Below are 18,889 nucleotides of genomic sequence, written 5' to 3'. Positions count from 1 at the left end.
AGTTAATTTAATAAGACTAATGTATAATTAATTAGAACTAGCAATAACTCTCCTATTAAAGACTGAATTCACTGTAAACTTTTGAGGTTTTTCTAAGGTTTTGGATAGTAATTCCTTCAGATGGATTTAGTGACACTCGAGTCATTACTATTGGGTCACCAGGATCTTCACTTCAGAATACTGATCCAAATAATTAGTAGTTCCTTTAGAAAGTTGAGTCGTTACCATCCAAAAAGGGATAAAACGTAAACTTAGAAAGCAATGCAAGTCACTTAGAATAACAGCATCTGCCCAATGCATGAATGTGAAAATGGTTCTTGCACCTTAATATTTGTCTATGAATTATATGTTTTTTAATTATACGTTTTAAACCCTCAAAAACCTGCAGATTAACAACAGCCTCATCAGCAAATACCCATATTGTTCGAATAACAAACAGAAGCCAATATAGGGACATATAAAATAAATTTTATTATCCATTTTCTGAGTTTCTACACTGTAGTGGCTTCTATATAGACACCATCATCATCATCATCATCAGGAAAGACTGCCGGACACCGATGCAACATAACAACTGTGTGTCCCAGCTTCAATATATAATTATTGTATGGAAAAGAAAAAAAAGAAAAAAGGAAGAAAAAAAAAAGAAACCTAGTTTAGTCTGTCTTTAGTTTGTTTACACTCAACATAAAACTGTGGCCCAGGGCAGAGAGAGCGAGTGTGTGTGTGTGTGTGTGTTCAGGGCATCGCACCGGCAGCCGCAGGAACCTGTGTGGCGAGAGCACTGGGAGACGAGATGACCGGAGAACCGGCGATGTTGGCCATCGGCTGGGACGAGGACATGGATGTGACGCCTCCTACAGGCAAACAAACAAACACACTCGCAATGCATCATGGATCAGCTGACACACTAACCCTAACCCTGCAGATCAATGCCTTTTAGTGTCATGAACACCGAAAAATACTTTTGTAATCTTAATTCTAGCATGTAATTATCAATTCAATAAGCATGATCCCAGAGGGAGTCACATGACTGACCTGTGATCATACTGGACGTGCTGACAGGAGTGGATCCAGCGGACAGGCCTGAAGTGGAGCCCATCCTCGCCTGTTCCTTCACAATGGGATCTGACAGGAGACATAATAATAATTTGTTTCATTCATATAGCTGATGCAATCAATAGAGTACATAAACCTTTTATTTTAAATGAGAGAGCAAATCCTGTGTCCACATTCACACTTCTCAATTATTTGAGCATATTACTGATGTAAATGTCAACTTTGCAATCAAGGTGTTTTTGAATCAGATTGGGATATTGGTTCTGGCTACTGACTAGTTTAAGAGATCCTAGACTCGAGGAGCACAGTAGATGAAGACACTCACAGAAATAAGGGTGCTCCATGGCCTCGCGGGCGGTGAGGCGAGCTTGGTGGTCGTAGCGCAACAGTTTGTCCAGGAAGTCCAACGCTTCGGTACTGACCAGGTGCTGGTTCTCACTGTGGACAAACCGTTCCCACCTTTTCCGGGAATGTCTGGAGAGAGAGAGAGTAAAATCAGTAAAGGGAGGTCAAAGTATTACATGTATAAACGCAATCACAAGTCTCAACGTACCTTCCTAAGATGTCGTTGAACCGCGGGTCGAGCTCGATGTTGTATTTGTCGATGTAGTCGTAGAGGTCCTCTGTGCCCAGGACTTTGGCAATCCGTACAAGCTGGACAAACACACAGTACTGGTTAACAACAGCAGAGGGCAGCAGGCACACATCAACAGATCAAACCAGCTGACAGCCTGGAGACAGCGTTACACTTGTTCCCAACACAAAAACACATTTTTTCCATTGGCTGTTGGATTATTGCAGAAAATAAGTTCTGTGACCAACAAAAGTGTATGATTCATGTCTGTTTTATCCATCATAACCTTCACAGATTGAGATTTGAAGCCTAAATTCAGAATAGTTTGCAAGTACGTGATTGTAAACATAAGGCTGTAAAAGCAACTTTTCAATTTAGCCAGTTGTTGTTTTTTTTAAATCACAAGGGAGTGTCATAAAATAAATGTGAAAATATCTTGGATTTTTAGTTAAATGCCTAAAATAAGATTTCTGTGTAACTCAAGCTCATTCAAAAAACCCATTGACTTCAGGATGATAAAACCAGACGCACTTAAATGCACTTGTTTTCAGGTTTTGGCCTACAATGAAATTCTTTATCATTATAATTTTATATATAGTTATATAATTTCTATATAATAATATATTTTAGGGCTGCAACTAATGATTATTTTGAAAAATCGAAAAATCTGTAGATTATACAGACTTGACTAATCAAATTCGTCAATTATCGATAATGGTTGATTTTATCAATTAGTTGTTGCAGCCCTACTATATTTTATATGAATATAATTCAAATACTTATGTGTATGCACTGCACTTTCATTTATAAAGACAGACAATAGGACACTGGGAGAAAATATTTTATCATCTTGATAACATCAGAAAGCAGTCACAGATCTTTCTATTTGCTAACACAAGGTATTGTGGGAAATATTAGAGCATAAAACACTCAAATGTGCTAAATTTTAAAATATTCCACATTGTCTTCCATGCTATGATCTGAGGCCGGTGTTGGGTGAGTTATACTAAAAAAGTAATGAATTACTAAAAACTAATTACATCTTCAACAGTGTAATTAGATTACTGGACCAATTACTCGCTCTGAAAAGTGTTTGATTACTTATTACTTTCTAAATCACATATCAATCTCGACCAGTTGAACAAGACAAGAATCTGGTGTTAATTGCATAAATTATTTTTGAACTGACCAAAGTGTGTAAAGGATGAAGGTTACATTAAAAACACTACATTTTGATGTTAAATCTACTATTGTTTTATATAGATCTGTTAGATGGCCTATACAGTGTTTAATACAATTACATCAGAAGTAACTAATTGAATCACAGAATTGAGATTAATCCCTTACTTTACCAGGTAATCTAATTACTTTTCCCTGGAAATAGTAATTACACCCCAACACTGATTGAGGCAAATGTTTTGTGATTACGCCACAAACATCGGTCGCAATAAAGTGGCAAGACAACAATGCATATTTAAAAAGAGCTAAAAGCAGCAGGTGTCACCTGATCATAGTTGTCGTGTCCGTGGAAAAAAGGCTCTTTCCGGAAGATCATACTCGCCAACATGCAGCCTAAACTCCACATGTCTAAACTGTAGTCATACATCTGTGGGAAGAAACCGGCATGAGCGTCAAAACAACAGCAAAACAAAGACTTTGTTACACTGTTTGTGATGTGCAAGCTTGAACATGTGTTTTGAAGCAAGATTTGTGTCTTAAACAAAGCACTTTCCTAAAAGTCGTGTTCGGATCTCGTCTCACCTGATAGTCCACCAGCAGTTCAGGTCCTTTGAAATATCGAGACGCCACCCTGACGTTGTACTCCTGACTGGGGTGATAAAACTCTGCTAAACCCCAGTCTATCAGACGCAGCTAAACAAGAGAACACACCATCAGACAACAGTCAAATGTGAACTAATTAATCATTCAAAATTACTTTTAGTGATTCATCTAATAGGAGTGTCCCTGTTGAAGCAGGTAACGTGCAAATTTAAAACGTCTAAATTTGATCTAGCTTAAAGTAACGTGCTTGAGGTCACAGTAACAAAAAGCTTCTCTTTTACTACAGCCATCTCTGGTTTGTGATTGGTGCACGCAAGCGAGCTCGTCGTCATTCAGCCAATCAGACGTGTGGAGTGAGATGGCGGGAAGTACCTTTCTGTGTTCATGGTCGATCATCACATTGTGTGGCTTCACATCTCTGTGCATGATTCCCATACTGTGGCAGTAGTCCAACGCCTGAGAGAGAGAAAAACACTTAAACACCAGGTCACTCACACCTGTTCACTAATACATCATTAATCGTCTGTGATTATTGGATTGAATCATTTATTTAGCAGATTAAATATTTGAATATTAAAATATTATTTATATATTTCTAAAAAAAAACAAAAAAAACATACTATAGTGTTAATTCAATTTATATATATATACATATATATATATATATATATATATATATATCAAATTCATTGTCAATTATGTTCATTATTGATAATGGCCGATTTTATCAATTAGTTGTTGTCCAACTATATTTTATATTAATATAATTCAAATACTTATGAGTATGCACTGCACTTTCATTTATAAACACAGACAGTAGGACACTGCGATAAACTATATTATCATCTTGATAACATATATCCCTTATATTATCATCTATATAGATCTTTCTATTTGGTATTGTGGGACTATTGTGTGTGTGTGTATATATGTATATATATATATATATATATGGGTAATTTTACAAGATAAAATTAATTTATATATATATATATATATATATATATATATCCAAAGAAAATATTAGTAGATTTACTATTAATCACAATGCGCAATTGTTTCGTGTTTTCATAAAAATATACTAATAGACATTTAATTTAGCAAGGACGCAGTAACTTGATCAAAATTGACAAGATTTCCATTTCAAATTAATGCTGTTCTTTCATCAAAGAATCCTGTTTCCACAAAAATACAAAGAAGCATAACAAATGTTTTTAACAATACATAACGTTTCTTGAGCATCAAATCATCATATTAGAGTGATTTCTGAAGGATCATGTGACACTGAAGACTGGAGTAATGATGCTGAAAATTCAGATTTGATCACAGGAATAAATTACATTTTACAATATATATTTAAATAGAAAATTTCCCAATATTATAACATAAACAGTAGATTGCTGATCCTAATACAAAAAGGGTCTGGGAATCAAAGACAGAGTGAGAAACAGAGGGAGGGCAACGGGGCAATGAGTGCTGAAGGTACAGAGGTTAAGCCAGAGGACAGATGCTCTCTCTACTGCAGTGACGCAGTTTTACCTGATCCAGATTAACACACCTCAACCCATGAACTCCAGGATTCCCACACAACTGACTAACAACATGCTAAAATAAGACCTTTCTGCGAGTGTTACAGTAGCATCAAACAAATGCAGAAAGTGGCATAGAGTGGGAAAATGCAGGTACAATAAAAATGGTATAAACAAAACTAATAATTATGTACAAGTAGAGTTCCTGTGAACAGCTTTAAGAGGATATCTGAAGGAACTTACCTTTAGGATCTCGTACATGTAGAACCGAATGTCGTAATCTGATAGCGTTTGATACAATTGCTGCACGACAGAACAAGCGGATGGTTGAGGTTAAACGAACTGATTTATTTTTTTATCTTACAATTTGGTGGCAGAATTGATTTAGCAGGTAGAAGACATGATTTACCTTGAAGTCTGTGTTGTTCACATGTTCAAATACCAGAGCTGGGGTTCGAGACTTGAGGGAGAAACACAAGAGACTTCAGTTGAAGACGCATTTGAAGCTGCGCAAGCTTAACATTTTCATATCAAACATCATCTTCGAGAAATCCAACTGACCACTGGATCCTTGACAATGTCTAGAAGTGAGATGATGTTGGGGCCGCCTCTCAAATTCTCCAAAATTTTGATTTCCCGCTTAATTTTCTTCTTCTTTACTGGCTGCATATGAATATATGACAAAACAAGCGACACAAAATCATTAAAAGACAACATAAAACTGCATTTGCAATACATTAAACTTCCATAATGTGTTAAACAGAATATTCAGTGGGAACTAACACAGGGCAGGATTTGATTATATTATCTGTGTTTGTTTGAGAACTGAAATGAGCTCAATGATGAACTTTACACAGTTATTGAGCAGAATTGAACATGAGCCTGACTTGAGCCTTTTTAAAGCTACTTTACAGCAGAACTTGAATATGTATCATGTTTGAAAAAAATGTGCATCACTGATTCTGGTATTTACCTGTTTATTACTGTGAAGCTTAAAGGGATACTCCACTCTTTTGGGGAAATGGGCTCATTTTACAACTCCCCCAGAATCCATTCAGCCGATTTTCTGATATTTAGAAGAATATTATAAGTAATCAGACAGTTTCTGGTGCCATTGACTTCCATAGTATATATTTTTTCCAACTATGGAAGTCAATGGGACCAGAAACTGTCTTCTAAATATCAGAAGATTGGCTGAATGGATTCGAAAACGGTAAAACCCAACTGTTTAACTCTGAGGGAGTTAAGCCAATTTCCAAAAAAAGTGGAGTATCCCTTTAAGACTGGGTTAAAATATTGATTTCTTGATTCTCATTTTAATAAAATAAAATATATGGACTATATTTAATATTCATTATATTTTTACCTAACCTCAATTTCATATATGTTTGAATAAATCTGTCATTAAAACAAGTTATGACAGCAAACGTTTTGAATGAAATGGAAAGGGAAACATAATTGCGCCATTAAAAAGTTGTTATTATTATAAAAACTGCCTTATGTGCAATTCAAATATTTGTATTGAAATAATTTATTAATGTTAACAGTTTTTTTCTTTAAGAATAACGATATATATCCAAAAGAATAAATATCAAATCAAATCGAAATTGGAATGGAATCGCAAGGAATCGAATCAAATATTGGAATATGTGTCTATGCCCTAAATAAATAAAGGTGATTTGACCTGATTGGATCATGAAAAGTGGAGAAGTTATTGGAAATGTCTGTTTTTCCCCCCCCACAACCAACATAAAATTAGTTACATCAGGAAAAAAATAACTAATTTTATTAAGAGTAAGAGAAGGTTATTTCACTTTGATAATGGGTTTGAGAAGGAAAGGAACAAGCTAGACTCCAAACCAATAAAGTAGATTATTAAGAAAGTAAATAAGCCCAATTTCATCTCGTACTGAAGTAAAGATGAGTTTGACGCAATGACATCTGATATAACTGCGTCTAGACTCAATCTGTGCAGCTTCATCCTCCGTGTCTCCAGGTAGGGGAAGTTCATTATACATTACGGGACAACGGCGCTAATCTTCAAAACTATTTATCACTTAGCTTGAAAAGAAGCTCTCAGCTCGTCGGGTGTTATCGCTAGAATCTAGAGCTTTCTCTGGTTTAGAGGAGGAGGAGGGGGCGAGGAAGGAATTCGACAGGCGCCCGTTCATCTGAACGCCGGCCAGCAGCTTCTGGTTTCGATACCGTCCACTGCTTTCCATAACGTAAACAGCCTTATCTCAGCATACGTTCTTGTCAACGAGAAGTCTAACGGTCTTCCCAACCTTCCTTCAACGAAAGCCTTTAAGTTCTTCACCTTGAGTATTTTGACGACTACTTTCTCGTTGTTTGTGATGTTGATGGCTTCAAACACTTCGCTGTACTTCCCTCGGCCGAGTTTCCGCACCAGCTGGTAGTCATCTTGATTCCTGTCGACAAGACCGACAGCTGTTATTACAAGAGCAAATGAAATGCCCATCCAGACCAAAATAAAGACATTCGCACTGTATCCCTACAGAGAAATACTTCACACAACCTTCTGCAAACTCTGACAGCTGAATGAAAACTAACAAGATACTTAATATTTGATCATTACACATGTAAAGTGTTCAAACTAATGAATCAAACACCATTAGCTTGCAATTCCCACAGTGTTTACGAACAAAGTCCTCAAGACCCTTGTGTTTTGTTCAATTCAACTGCATTTAATTGAGATTAAATCTGCCCTAAACACGCAATCCAGAATCAGCGTCACTGCGAGCGAAAGAGCAAATCTTATATTTTAATACATTACTATGCTGGCACAATGCTACTCCTTTCCGATTTTGCGAATGAATCATTCAAATCATTTTGTTAAAAAAAAAAAAAGCCAACTCAAAAGAACGATTCACTAACAAATCAAACAATCACTATGGATTGTGAGCAAGTTTTACCTTTTTTATTGTCTCTTCTGCTCACCAAGGCTGCATTTATTTGATCAAAAATACAGTAAAAACAGCAAAATTGTGAAATATTATTACAATTTTAAATAACTCTTGTATTGTAATAGATGTAAAAATCTTAAAAAGCAGAATTTGATTCAGCATCATTACTCCAGTCACATGATCCTTCAGAAATCACTCTAATATGATGCTCAAGAAATATTTTGTATTATTATCAATGTTGAAAACAGCTGTGCCGCTTCATACTTTATGGAAATTTCATTAAATTGTTTGATTGATTTTGATCTTTGATTAATAGAAAGTTCAAAAGAACAGCATTTATTTGAAATAGAAATGTTTTGTAACATAAATGTCTTCACTGTCACTTTTAATTAATTGAATGCATGCTTGCTGAGTAAAAGTATACAAATATATATCTATATATTGCCTCCAAACTTCTGAATAGTATTGTATATTCATTATAGAATTTTGCAGGCATAGAAACATTAAAACAATCCAATCTTCTCCATGACTGATAACAACCTGGTAATTTACTTCTTTTTTGCGATCTTCGACATTCCAGAAGTCTAATATCAGCCCACAATCATTCTCACATCAATATCAGGCATTGCCATCACACACTGAAAGAAGAAACCTGTCTCGGCACTCACCCCCACTCTACGACGTGAGATTCATAGTCCCAGTATTCCCGCGGTCTCTGTGTGTTGACATCTGGATAAACGCGGGATCGACTCGTGACAGGGCCGGACATGGCTGCGCCTGTCAGGGCTGAACACACAAACACACACACACACAAATAACCAATGAATACTAGGACAGAACTATCAGGCCAACGCACATCGATAACATTGACTGCAATGCAATGCTTGGGGCCTGAAATAACGTGGCCCCATTTGAACGTGGACAAACAAAAGGATTAAAAAAAAAAAAATTCGACAACTGGGATGCTTGGCTTTACAGGCCCCCGCCCACGACACGGACCCCTGACTGTCTTGATAAATTGGATTAAGGTTCTGAAACTCTGCCCAGATGGAGGAAAGTTTTAATCTAGATGCAAGCAGACTGAGGAAGACTCGACCACCGCAGTCCAAAAGGTGTCAGCACATTCTTTCAAGGTTGAAAACAGACACACACACAAAAAAAATATATTTTGGCTCCATTTTCTTTTTGGCTTTCTATTCATTTTAAGTAATTAGAGTACACTAACTATATTTTTGTTCAAAATTAACCAAATCAATCCTTCAAAAACGTGACGTTCTTACCCATATTCCCTATTGTTAAGCCTATTTTTAAGCGTTTAGATTTTCTTTGTGAGAAATTGCATACATACATCTATTAAAGGTAGGGTAGGCAATTTTCGGAGAGATAAGATCCCACCCTCCCTTCAGAGCGTCTCCAAAGCCACGCCTCCTTCAAAACACATGAACACGTACAGCAGGGAGCAAACAAAAGCGTCGCGAGAGACGCTGCGTTAAACGACCTCATGTCTCAAAAGCACATAACATTACAATAATCAACATAAACAACTTAAAAGCTCTGACCTGTACCACTTCAATACATTTCGGCGTTGATATGGTAGCCATTGAAACAGTGACATCTTTCTCTCTTCTGACCAATGCAATCAATCTCGCAAGTTTTTTTTTTTTTTCATTTTTTTGGAAATGCGATATAATGCAAAATTATATGTTGTAGTTTCCGTTCACCACTATAGAAATTTCCCCAACTATGACGACTTCCTCTTTTGGAAACCCCATTATCAAATGTGAAAAAGATCAAAACGCTTCAGAAAAAAAACATTCAAGGCAATGCGGGTCGGTTAATGTTTAAAAATGTAAAATAAAATAAAAACAATTAAAAGTGTCTGTCATGCTATATTAAAGGAGACCACCGGTCAATTTTAACATTGAGCTCATTTTTTTGTACATTTGGAGTGCTGTCAGTACAGACAAAAACGACAATAATCAAAACCGTGTTATCCTCTTTTTAAAATTTGCACCCTGTTGACTTCAATGGGGCATATTCTAAACCTGCTTTTAGCCTCTTAACATCCTTGATTTGTCATTATGAGTGCACAGCCGTGTGAGTGGTGTTATTAAGAGTGTCAATCTGACTGCAGTAGATGTGAAAGATAATAATAAAAATTATGTTAATTCAGCCAGCTCAAATATCTCTATTTGCTTCCTATTTTCAGTCGAAGCCCACAGTAGTCGATTGTCGATCTCAAGCGCGACCACCTCGTCCATGTGTTCAACATCTGATTCGGATGAACTATCCATTTGAGCTGATATTCTCAGAACACCACACAGTGTTGGGTTCGAGATGATATTCACCAATGATCGCACGGGTGAACTCGACAATCGACTACTATGGGCTTCGACTGACAACTGGAAGCAAATAGAGATATGCGAGCTGGCTGAATTAACATCATTTTTATTCATATCTTTCACATCTACTGCAGTCAGATTGACACTCTTAATAGCACCACTCTCATGGCTGTGCACTCATAATGACAAATCAAAGATGTTAAGAGGCTAAAAGCAGGTTTAGAATATGCCCCATTGAAGTCAACAGGGTGAAAATTTAAAAAAGAGGATAACACAGTGTAGGCAACACCGATTTTTGTCGTTTTTGTCTACTGACAGCACTCCAAATGTACAAAAAAATGAGCTCAATGACCAGAGTTCTCCTTTAACAACAGGCTCTTTACAGTTAAAAACGCTTTGCCACATTAAAATAGAAATCAATCTATCTTACAAGAGCGGTGAATGTCTCATCACATTTTAAAACAGGAACCTCGTGTTTAATAAACCATTTTGATACAGTCCTGTAATGAAAACTGGCCTGCAAGACCATAGTGTGATTAGATTTCCCTCATGTCTGTATTACTGTAATTTCATCATTTAACTAGTTGAAAGGGAAACTATATGGCCAGCTCATATCATCATTAAAAGGAACCCTTTGCAAGTTTTCAGCCAGCTTTGCTTTGTTAATTACTATTTCAGACTCGGAAGTATATGTAAATGAACAATATGTACTCTTTTTCCGTGTTAACCTGCACCCAGATGTCCTCATTTACAGTGTTGAGGAAAGTTACTTTTTTTTTAGAAGTAGCGCGCTACAATATTGCATGTCTAAAAGTAACTAACTTCTTTACTTTGTTACGGTTTATGGAATGTACTGCCTCACATTACTTTCTCACCTGGGATGAGCTTGTTTGTTTTTTTAATTTAAAAAAATTGGGAAAGTTGGGAAATGCAAATTCACATATTTTCAGAGAGCACAATGCAAACAAATCTTTCAGCTCTGCTTCCATTCTGTATTGTAGAAGAATAGGAAATGGGAAAAAACACTTATTTCAGTAATAATAAAAAAGAAACACAAGTGTCATGTTTCACTAAAGTCAAAACGCTAACAAATCTATCTTACAGATATTGTAAGAATATAGAGTTGAAGTTGCCCTTTAAATGTTAGGGACACAAGATACAAGACATGCCAAAATACCTGTATCACTACAACAGCCATGCACATGCAGACCGACATCGTTTTTAAGATGGTATATCATATTAAAAATAGCCACACTTTTTTACGAAATCAAGTGCATATATATTCAAGTGAAATAATATATTAGTTTCAAGTGAAACTAATATATTATATAGACTCGTTACATTAAAACAGATATTTCAAGTCTTTATGAGTTATAAAACCATTTCACAATATTTTAATTTAGAATTTGGGGTTTTCATAAGCCATAATCATCAAAATTATAACACATAAATGCTTGAAATATCTCACTTTGCATGTGTTGAGTCTATATAATATTAGTTTCACCTTTTAAGTTGAATTACTGAAATAACCAGTGTCCCTGAGCAAGACACTTAACCCCTAGTTGCTCCAGAGGCGTGCGACCTCTGACATATATAGCAATTCTAAGTCGCTTTGGATAAAAGCGTCAGCTAAATTAATAGTAAAAATGAATAAAAATGTAAATGTAAAGTATGTTGTTTGGTACATCCCCATTTATGAATGCTTCAGAAGTCAAAAAGGTATGCTGGAACACAAATACAACGATGCTAAATGACATTCAACAGCGTACAATCAACAACAATGGATAATTTTGTTTGGCCAGATGGGATTTGGGTTTGATCACCATTCCAGATTCCTGCCTCCTCAGAGGAACGACTGAACCTGATATCACATGATTCACAAAGCCTGTATTCACTAGCAGTCATTACAGCATCTCAGAGGAAAAATGACATGATCTAATCTACAGAACAAATATGCAGACACATTTTACATGTCCCCTAATGAGGTCTGGACATTTAACTCACACTCACCTTCAATTGTACTTGCGGGCAGCCTTGGGGAATCTTGTGCTGAATTTACAAGAGGACGGCAGTCCGAACACCTGTGAAGCAATGCAAAACAAACAGCATTACGAATCGCCACTGACGCCAGTATCTCATTTGCACAGATGTGTGTGTGTGTTTGAAAACCTGTCGTGTGCAGCCAAACCAGGACACTGGCACAAACCCTCTCAAAGCAACATTTGTGTTGACCACCAAGTGATGATTCAGTGAAAAACAATCATAAACTTTCATTAGGGAACATTCTCCATCTGTCCGTCAGAACTGTGTCGATCTCAGTCACTAAGTGCACAGGGATTGATCAACCGACCTCACCAGGATGAAACACCAGGGTATTTGCAGAGCTTTTAAAATCGAATTTAGGACTTTTTAATCATACTAAAATGAAAAACAAGCCCACACTTTGACCAATGAATAGGATTTTTATTTTATGCAGCTTGCACTTACAGACCAGTTTATAGCATTTGAAATATCTTAGAGCATAATTAGATGCTCCAAGTTTATATTTTGAAAATAATTAGAAAAATACATAGTCAATATTGAAACTTCCATGACATTTTCAGACGAGTAAATTCGAAAAGGCTTCTCGAAGAAGAAAAAAATGAGGGAGGGACTTGATTGGATGGTTGTGGTTTGCTATAGGTCGAGCTCATGTGAGTGACAGGTTGTCCCACCAATTTTGATGTTTAAAGTAGCCTATTCCATCACTTATTTGGCAAGGGAAAAACAGTGTCCCATTACCAATAGTCTGTATTTCAAAGCATCACCTAAAAATACTGCCTGGATAGTAAGCTCACTAGATTTAATAACTATGCTTTGTGATGTGAAAAGTAATGTTTCCCTGGATTAAACCATCAAACCAGTTCACCACCTTCCAGATTGATAGTGGATACTGATAAGAGCACTTTTAAAAAAAGAACTGATTTTTAATACATTTCCAACCACATATGCACCTTTCAATTTTGTTTTAAATAACAATTTTAACCTTTTAAATATTGACTGTCTCAAGGAAATATCCACTAATGAGCCTAAAACATAATCTTCAGCCTCTTCATAGAGGATCCAAATACAGAGTGTTAAACATTTTAAGTCTTTATGGAGGTTTCTACAGATTTAAAATGGATTAAGAGGTTAAAAAAGAGAAAATCAGACATGGAGCTCAAACACTCATTTAGATCAGGATGTAGAGAGCATCAGTTGTGAGCTAAACTAACAGCTCACTCCTTATTTTACACATTCGCAATCACTCAGTTACTTCATTTTCAAATACATCTACCCTTAAACACATTTACGACATCATTTAAATGTTAAACAATATAAAAGCCATAAAATCATCGAGTTTATCGTATATATCATTAGCATATCATCACGTTAGCCACAGGCATGCTAACGTTCAATCATCTACACATTAAACATTTCTAAAGACACAAGAGAGCATAATACACAATAGAAAACTCTCTGAAATGATTATGTATGTATTAGAAGTAGCTATAGATTGACACGAAGTATTGAAATAAAGGGCGGTTTGTATTACCTCTCTGCTCTGTGTTAATATGGCGGCGGCGAAGGTAGTTAGCGCGAGGAGGAGACGCGACCCTCCTCCAGTCCTGCAGGGGGCGCGAGACTGGTTTCCGCTCAAACTGATGCTCGATCGATTTCTATCCTCCTGTTGAGCACAGACTTTTGATCCAATTACTTACAATTTTGACAGATTTTTACATCCATAAAAGCAAGTTTAGTAATAAAACCACATATTTATGGTTTCGTTGACTGAAGTAAGGATGTAGGCTACACAGAATAAGTCTGTGCTTTACAAAGTATTATTATTTTGCTTTCTATAGGTTATTCCTCTCTGGCACTTTTTATGTTTATTTTTAGTTGTAGCTTTATTGTAGGTATAAGTAGAATATTTGATAACAGAATGTAATTATTTTTGAAGGCTTTAGTGTTTTTCGTATAATTGTAGACAATTATTTGAAAACAAAATTCTTTCTGACGTAAATCAACATAAATGTTAGGCTTTTTCGTGATCCTGATGTGATTAATGGACTTCCACGCACTTTTGTATAAATGTATCAGTCCAATGGTTTTGTTATTTCTGGTATTATCCTATATTGTTGCTAGATTTGATGTTATTGCTTTATGTCACCAATTCAATTAAATTCAACTTTGCATTTTATGACCCCCTTTTGGACAAGAAAAAAAAATATGTTGAGAAAGAAAATGTTTTTATTGTGTAAATTAATATTTTGTCCTTGCAATAATGAAAGACCAGCGAAATTATGTGTAATATCAGCATCAAATCAAACTCTAGAAATAATAATGTTAATGGAGGATTTTAGGATTCTTTAGGATAGATAGATAGATAGATAGATAGATAGATAGATAGATAGATAGATAGATAGATAGATAGATAGATAGATAGATAGATAGATAGATAGATAGATGATAGATAGATAGATAGATAGATAGATAGATAGATAGATAGATAGATAGATAGATAGATAGATAGATAGATAGATAGATAGATAGATAGCTTACAGTGATATGATGCAATCAAAATGGCATTGCTTCAGCCAATCATAAGTTCCGTTGAGCACCATGTGACTTTAGAACGTGTGGGATCCCAAGATGTTCTTAGTTTTCTCCCGTTTTGTTGGCATCGTCCTCTCCAGCATTAATTAAGATGACAGAATTACAGCCCAGAAGTGGGACACATAGTGTACAGGGAATATTAGCAGGCTATGAAAGCCTTTCTGACAAGTTAATAGATAACTGTCAAGAGACCTGGTGTTAGCTACAGGCTAATTTACCTGATGACAGCTAACTCATCTGTAGGCTACATATTTAACAATTCGTAATCCACAGTAATGGGCACAGGCAAGTGATGGAAGAATCTTAATTGATTCTGAAATAGGATTCGACCTCATCTGGATGAAAAAGCACTGGCTCTCTAAACATGACAGCATATACATTTGACTTTAGAGACATAGATTTAGTTATATTCAGTGTGCCATTAAAATGACATTGAGTGCATCATCACATGTTTAGTCTGCAACTCTTTTGCTCAATCTATCAATGCTCTTAATCACACCATTGTGTGATTTCATTTAGGAAATTGGTGAAATATTCATTAGGATAGCTTTGTAGTTGAATACCTTCTTCCATCAAACTACTTGCTAAAATGCTGAGTAATTGTCCACAGATTATTCTTCCCATCACAGGTCTCATGTGATACTCTGTCTATATTAAAAAGCTATTCAATCCCATCAGCCTCTGAATAAATCCTGTCTGGTATGTGTGCTGGTCAAAGAGTGCAATTTTTCATGATGATGGAAGGCAATGGAAACTGCCTCGAAATTATGACAGGTCATTTACCAAGTTGGCAGAGAGTAAAAGCATGAGAGATCAACACTGCTGGTTACCCACCAAACACACAGATTGACATTCATGTTTGTGATGATGACACATGATTCTAGCAAGGTCACAATTTGAAATAATGTTTATGATGCCATATGTTCAGTAAATGGCAACTGTTTTGACGTATTTCCTTTGGAAAGAGGAAGCGGGGGCGAGACATATCAAAGTGTGTTTTTAATAGCCAATAAGATTTAGTTCATGTCAGAAATATGAACCATGATTTGCTATTAGTAATGCTAATCAGTGCTGGTAGAAATTTTGGCCATTCCATTGGACAACAAATTATACCTGTGTAGGTGAGTTATTAAAGGATTAAGTTTACTTAAAAAAAAAAAACTTTTGCTGATAATTTACTCACCCCCATGTCATCCAAGATGTCCATGTCATTCTTTCTTCAGTCGAAAAAAAATTAAGGTTTTTGATGAAAACATTCCAGGATTTTCTCCATTTAATGGACTTCAATGGGGTCCAAACGGTTCAAGGTCCAAAAGACAGTTTCAGTGCAGCTTCAAAGGGCTTCTTATCTAGCGAAACGATCACTCATTTAAAAAAATAAATAAAAAAGTTTAATTTTTATTAGCTCAAATGCTTGCCTTGCTCTGTTCTGTGATGAGCGTTCGTGACTCTCCTGTTCGAACTCGTTCAGCAAAATGAACAAATCTTTCTTCGAGATAAGACCCTTATTCATCATCTGGTGTCATTTAAAGCCCTTTGAAGCTGCACTGAAACTCCCATTTGGACCTTGAACCTTTTGGTTCCCATTAAATCCTGGAATGTTTTCATCAAAAACCTTAATTTCTTTTCGACTGAAGAAAGAACGACATGGACATCTTGGATGACATGGGGGTGAGTAAATTATCAGCAAAAGTTTTTTGAAAAGTGAACTAGAATACTCCTTTAATGTCGGTCAGTTTTACTGACAGAATAGCTAATTAACAGATATAGGCCTAATAAATATTGTCATAATTTCTTCATCCTCATGTCATAACTTTCCTTCTTCTGCTGAACACAATAGAATATATTTAGAAGAATGTTGGTAATCAAACCGTTTGGGTTCCCATTGACTTCCATTGATTTTTTTCATAATGGAAGTCAATGGGAACCAAAGCTGTTTGGTTACCAGCATATCTTCTAAGATATGGTTTGAAATGAGAGAATGATGACAGAATAAAACATTTTGAGTGGTTAATATTTTGATATACAGTACATTCCTGTTTTTATAGAAAATTGCAGCATTTATTATAAACGAGTTATCCGTGCACATCATTATTTTTAATGCGCATAATCTTTAATCAGAATAACTTCATCTTGCAGTGACGGTTCTTTTCTTCTCTGACGACGAGGGCGGGGCAACCTGTCACTCACATGAGATCCACCAATAGCAAACCACCAATTCCCAACGGACGGAATCAAGCCCCGCCCTATATTTGTTCGTGTTCCAGAAGCCGTTTTCAAATTTAAAATTAGACAACTCGTGTTGAATAAAAAGATTTCGTTTGTTAATGGCTTTTCTCTCTAAATCGTGACCCAAACCACAACAAACAGAGGTTTCTAAGTTCAAACTGGTCCCGTAACCCGAGCGAGCTCGTACTCCCTAATGTAAAGTGCCGCGGAGCGTTTCTTTTTTTCCGTCAAGCATGAGAGTACGTCCCGTACCTCATGGTTCCGGCAATTTCCTTTCAGCCTCCATGTTTAAAAGGAAAATCCCGAGGTCCCGTGTGCCCTTGGGCCTTTTTCACATACACATGTAAATCTGACCTTACCAGCTTTCAAAGACTTCCCTCAACAGTGTGTTTCTTGAAAAGACAGCTAAGCGGCCATAATGTGGCCTAGTGAGGGATCCTCAACGGTTAATTATCCATTTACGCTTTTAAAGAGAAAAATCCTTTTAGCGCGCACACAGAGGACTTCTTTGATAGTAGGCAAGGCCCTCTTAAATACCAGAGTGGAGGACATGTCAAATGTAACTCTATTACACAGGACCACTCTCTCCCATTATCAAAACTCTAACCCCTGTTCTGCTCCACAGCGGCCTGTTCCACTTTACCACAGGCGCCCATAGAAATACAGGAAAGGTAAAACCCAGATGGGTAGACTTCCTGTCTTGTCTAGCGACGGCCCATTCACTTCCATTGGCAGTGGTTCCGTCTGATAAAAGGGAAAAATGGCCAACAGATCGAATGTCCACGGATGGATGAGACTCTGCTTGGGACGTGCAAGGGGGTTTAGTCTTAGTTTGTGAAATCGGTCCGACTTCCCCCAATTTCAATCGCTAGTTGACCCAAAAAGGAACATTCTGTCATCATTTACTCACCCCCTTATAAACATGTATGACGTTTTTTTGTCCTGCAGAACAAAAAAAAAAAACAAGATATTTTGAAGGATATGGAAACATATTCTTTCTCCAAGTCAATGGGGTCCATCAAATATTTGGTTACCCACATTCTTTTGCCGCTTTTCCACTTCACGTTACCGACTCGACTCGCCTTCGATTGGTTTTCTACTGTGTAAAAGTTGTACCTGCTTTCGGGTACTTTTTTTGTATCACCTCCGGCGAGGTTCTGAGCCGATACTAAAATGTGACATGAAAACAATGCCGACTGCTGATTGGTCAGAGAGAATCGTCACCATACACTGCGTCATCGTTGCGCACGCCAGATAGTTACTATTATTATTATGCACTGTGAAAATATCGTTGGTTTAACTTAAAAAAGTAAGTAACCTGGTTGCCTTAAAATTTTAAGTTCATTGAACTGGAAAAAGTGAGTCAATACAATGAAGGAGAATGATTTAATCATCAGAAACTCAAAATTATAGGTTATCTGAACTAAATAAATGATTTAAGTTGATTTGACAAAAGAAAAATGTTGTGATTACTACACTGTGAAAAAATATCGTTGGTTTAACTTAAAAAAGTAAGTAACCTGGGTTGCCTTAAAATTTTAAGTTGATTGAACTGGAAAAAGTGAGTTAATACAATGAAGGAGATTCATTTAATCATCAGAAACTCAAAATAATAAGTTATCTCAACTAAATAAATTATTATAAAGTTGATTTGACAAGAAAATATGTTGTGATAACAAATCTTGAAAATATTTTTACAGTGTGGCGACTCGGAAGAATACGGCGTGGTCAAACGAGGAGGTGTAGGCAACGCGGAACGAAAGGCGTTGCTATGACGACCGTGTACTATTTGTGGTGGTACTGTCTGCAATGGAA

The 18,889-nt window shown here is 36.3% G+C and overlaps 1 protein-coding gene across 1 annotated transcript; it reads right to left on the bottom strand.

Annotated features, from left to right (window-relative positions):
• Window positions 1-448: 448 nt before the first annotated feature.
• Window positions 449-13,925, bottom strand: LOC120483425 (casein kinase II subunit alpha). Its single transcript, XM_039678451.2, has 14 exons — window positions 13,785-13,925; window positions 12,221-12,291; window positions 8,537-8,654; window positions 7,262-7,373; window positions 5,506-5,607; window positions 5,354-5,404; window positions 5,188-5,247; window positions 3,788-3,871; window positions 3,395-3,505; window positions 3,138-3,239; window positions 1,613-1,713; window positions 1,385-1,533; window positions 1,039-1,128; window positions 449-857 (listed from the first exon to the last, which is right to left on the bottom strand). The coding sequence occupies exons 3-14, from the start codon at window positions 8,635-8,637 to the stop codon at window positions 739-741; spliced, it is 1,182 nt and encodes a 393-aa protein (XP_039534385.1). The 5' UTR covers window positions 8,638-8,654; window positions 12,221-12,291; window positions 13,785-13,925; the 3' UTR covers window positions 449-738.
• Window positions 13,926-18,889: the final 4,964 nt, after the last annotated feature.

The sequence above is a fragment of the Pimephales promelas genome, chromosome 18 (assembly GCF_988280905.1).
Source record: "Pimephales promelas chromosome 18, fPimPro1.hap1.1, whole genome shotgun sequence".
In the NCBI taxonomy this organism is placed as follows: domain Eukaryota; kingdom Metazoa; phylum Chordata; class Actinopteri; order Cypriniformes; family Leuciscidae; genus Pimephales; species Pimephales promelas.
This window is presented reverse-complemented; position numbering and strand designations above follow the sequence as displayed.

Excerpts from the sequence above, each read along its gene's own strand:
- LOC120483425 (XM_039678451.2), bottom strand. The coding sequence starts at position 8,637 with ATGTCCGGCCCTGTCACGAGTCGATCCCGCGTTTATCCAGATGTCAAC. Across the intron at positions 3,240-3,394 it reads AACTGCTGGTGGACTATCAG|ATGTATGACTACAGTTTAGA; the intron begins GTGAGACGAGAT and ends TTCTTCCCACAG. Across the intron at positions 858-1,038 it reads CACGTCCAGTATGATCACAG|GAGGCGTCACATCCATGTCC; the intron begins GTCAGTCATGTG and ends GTTTGCCTGTAG.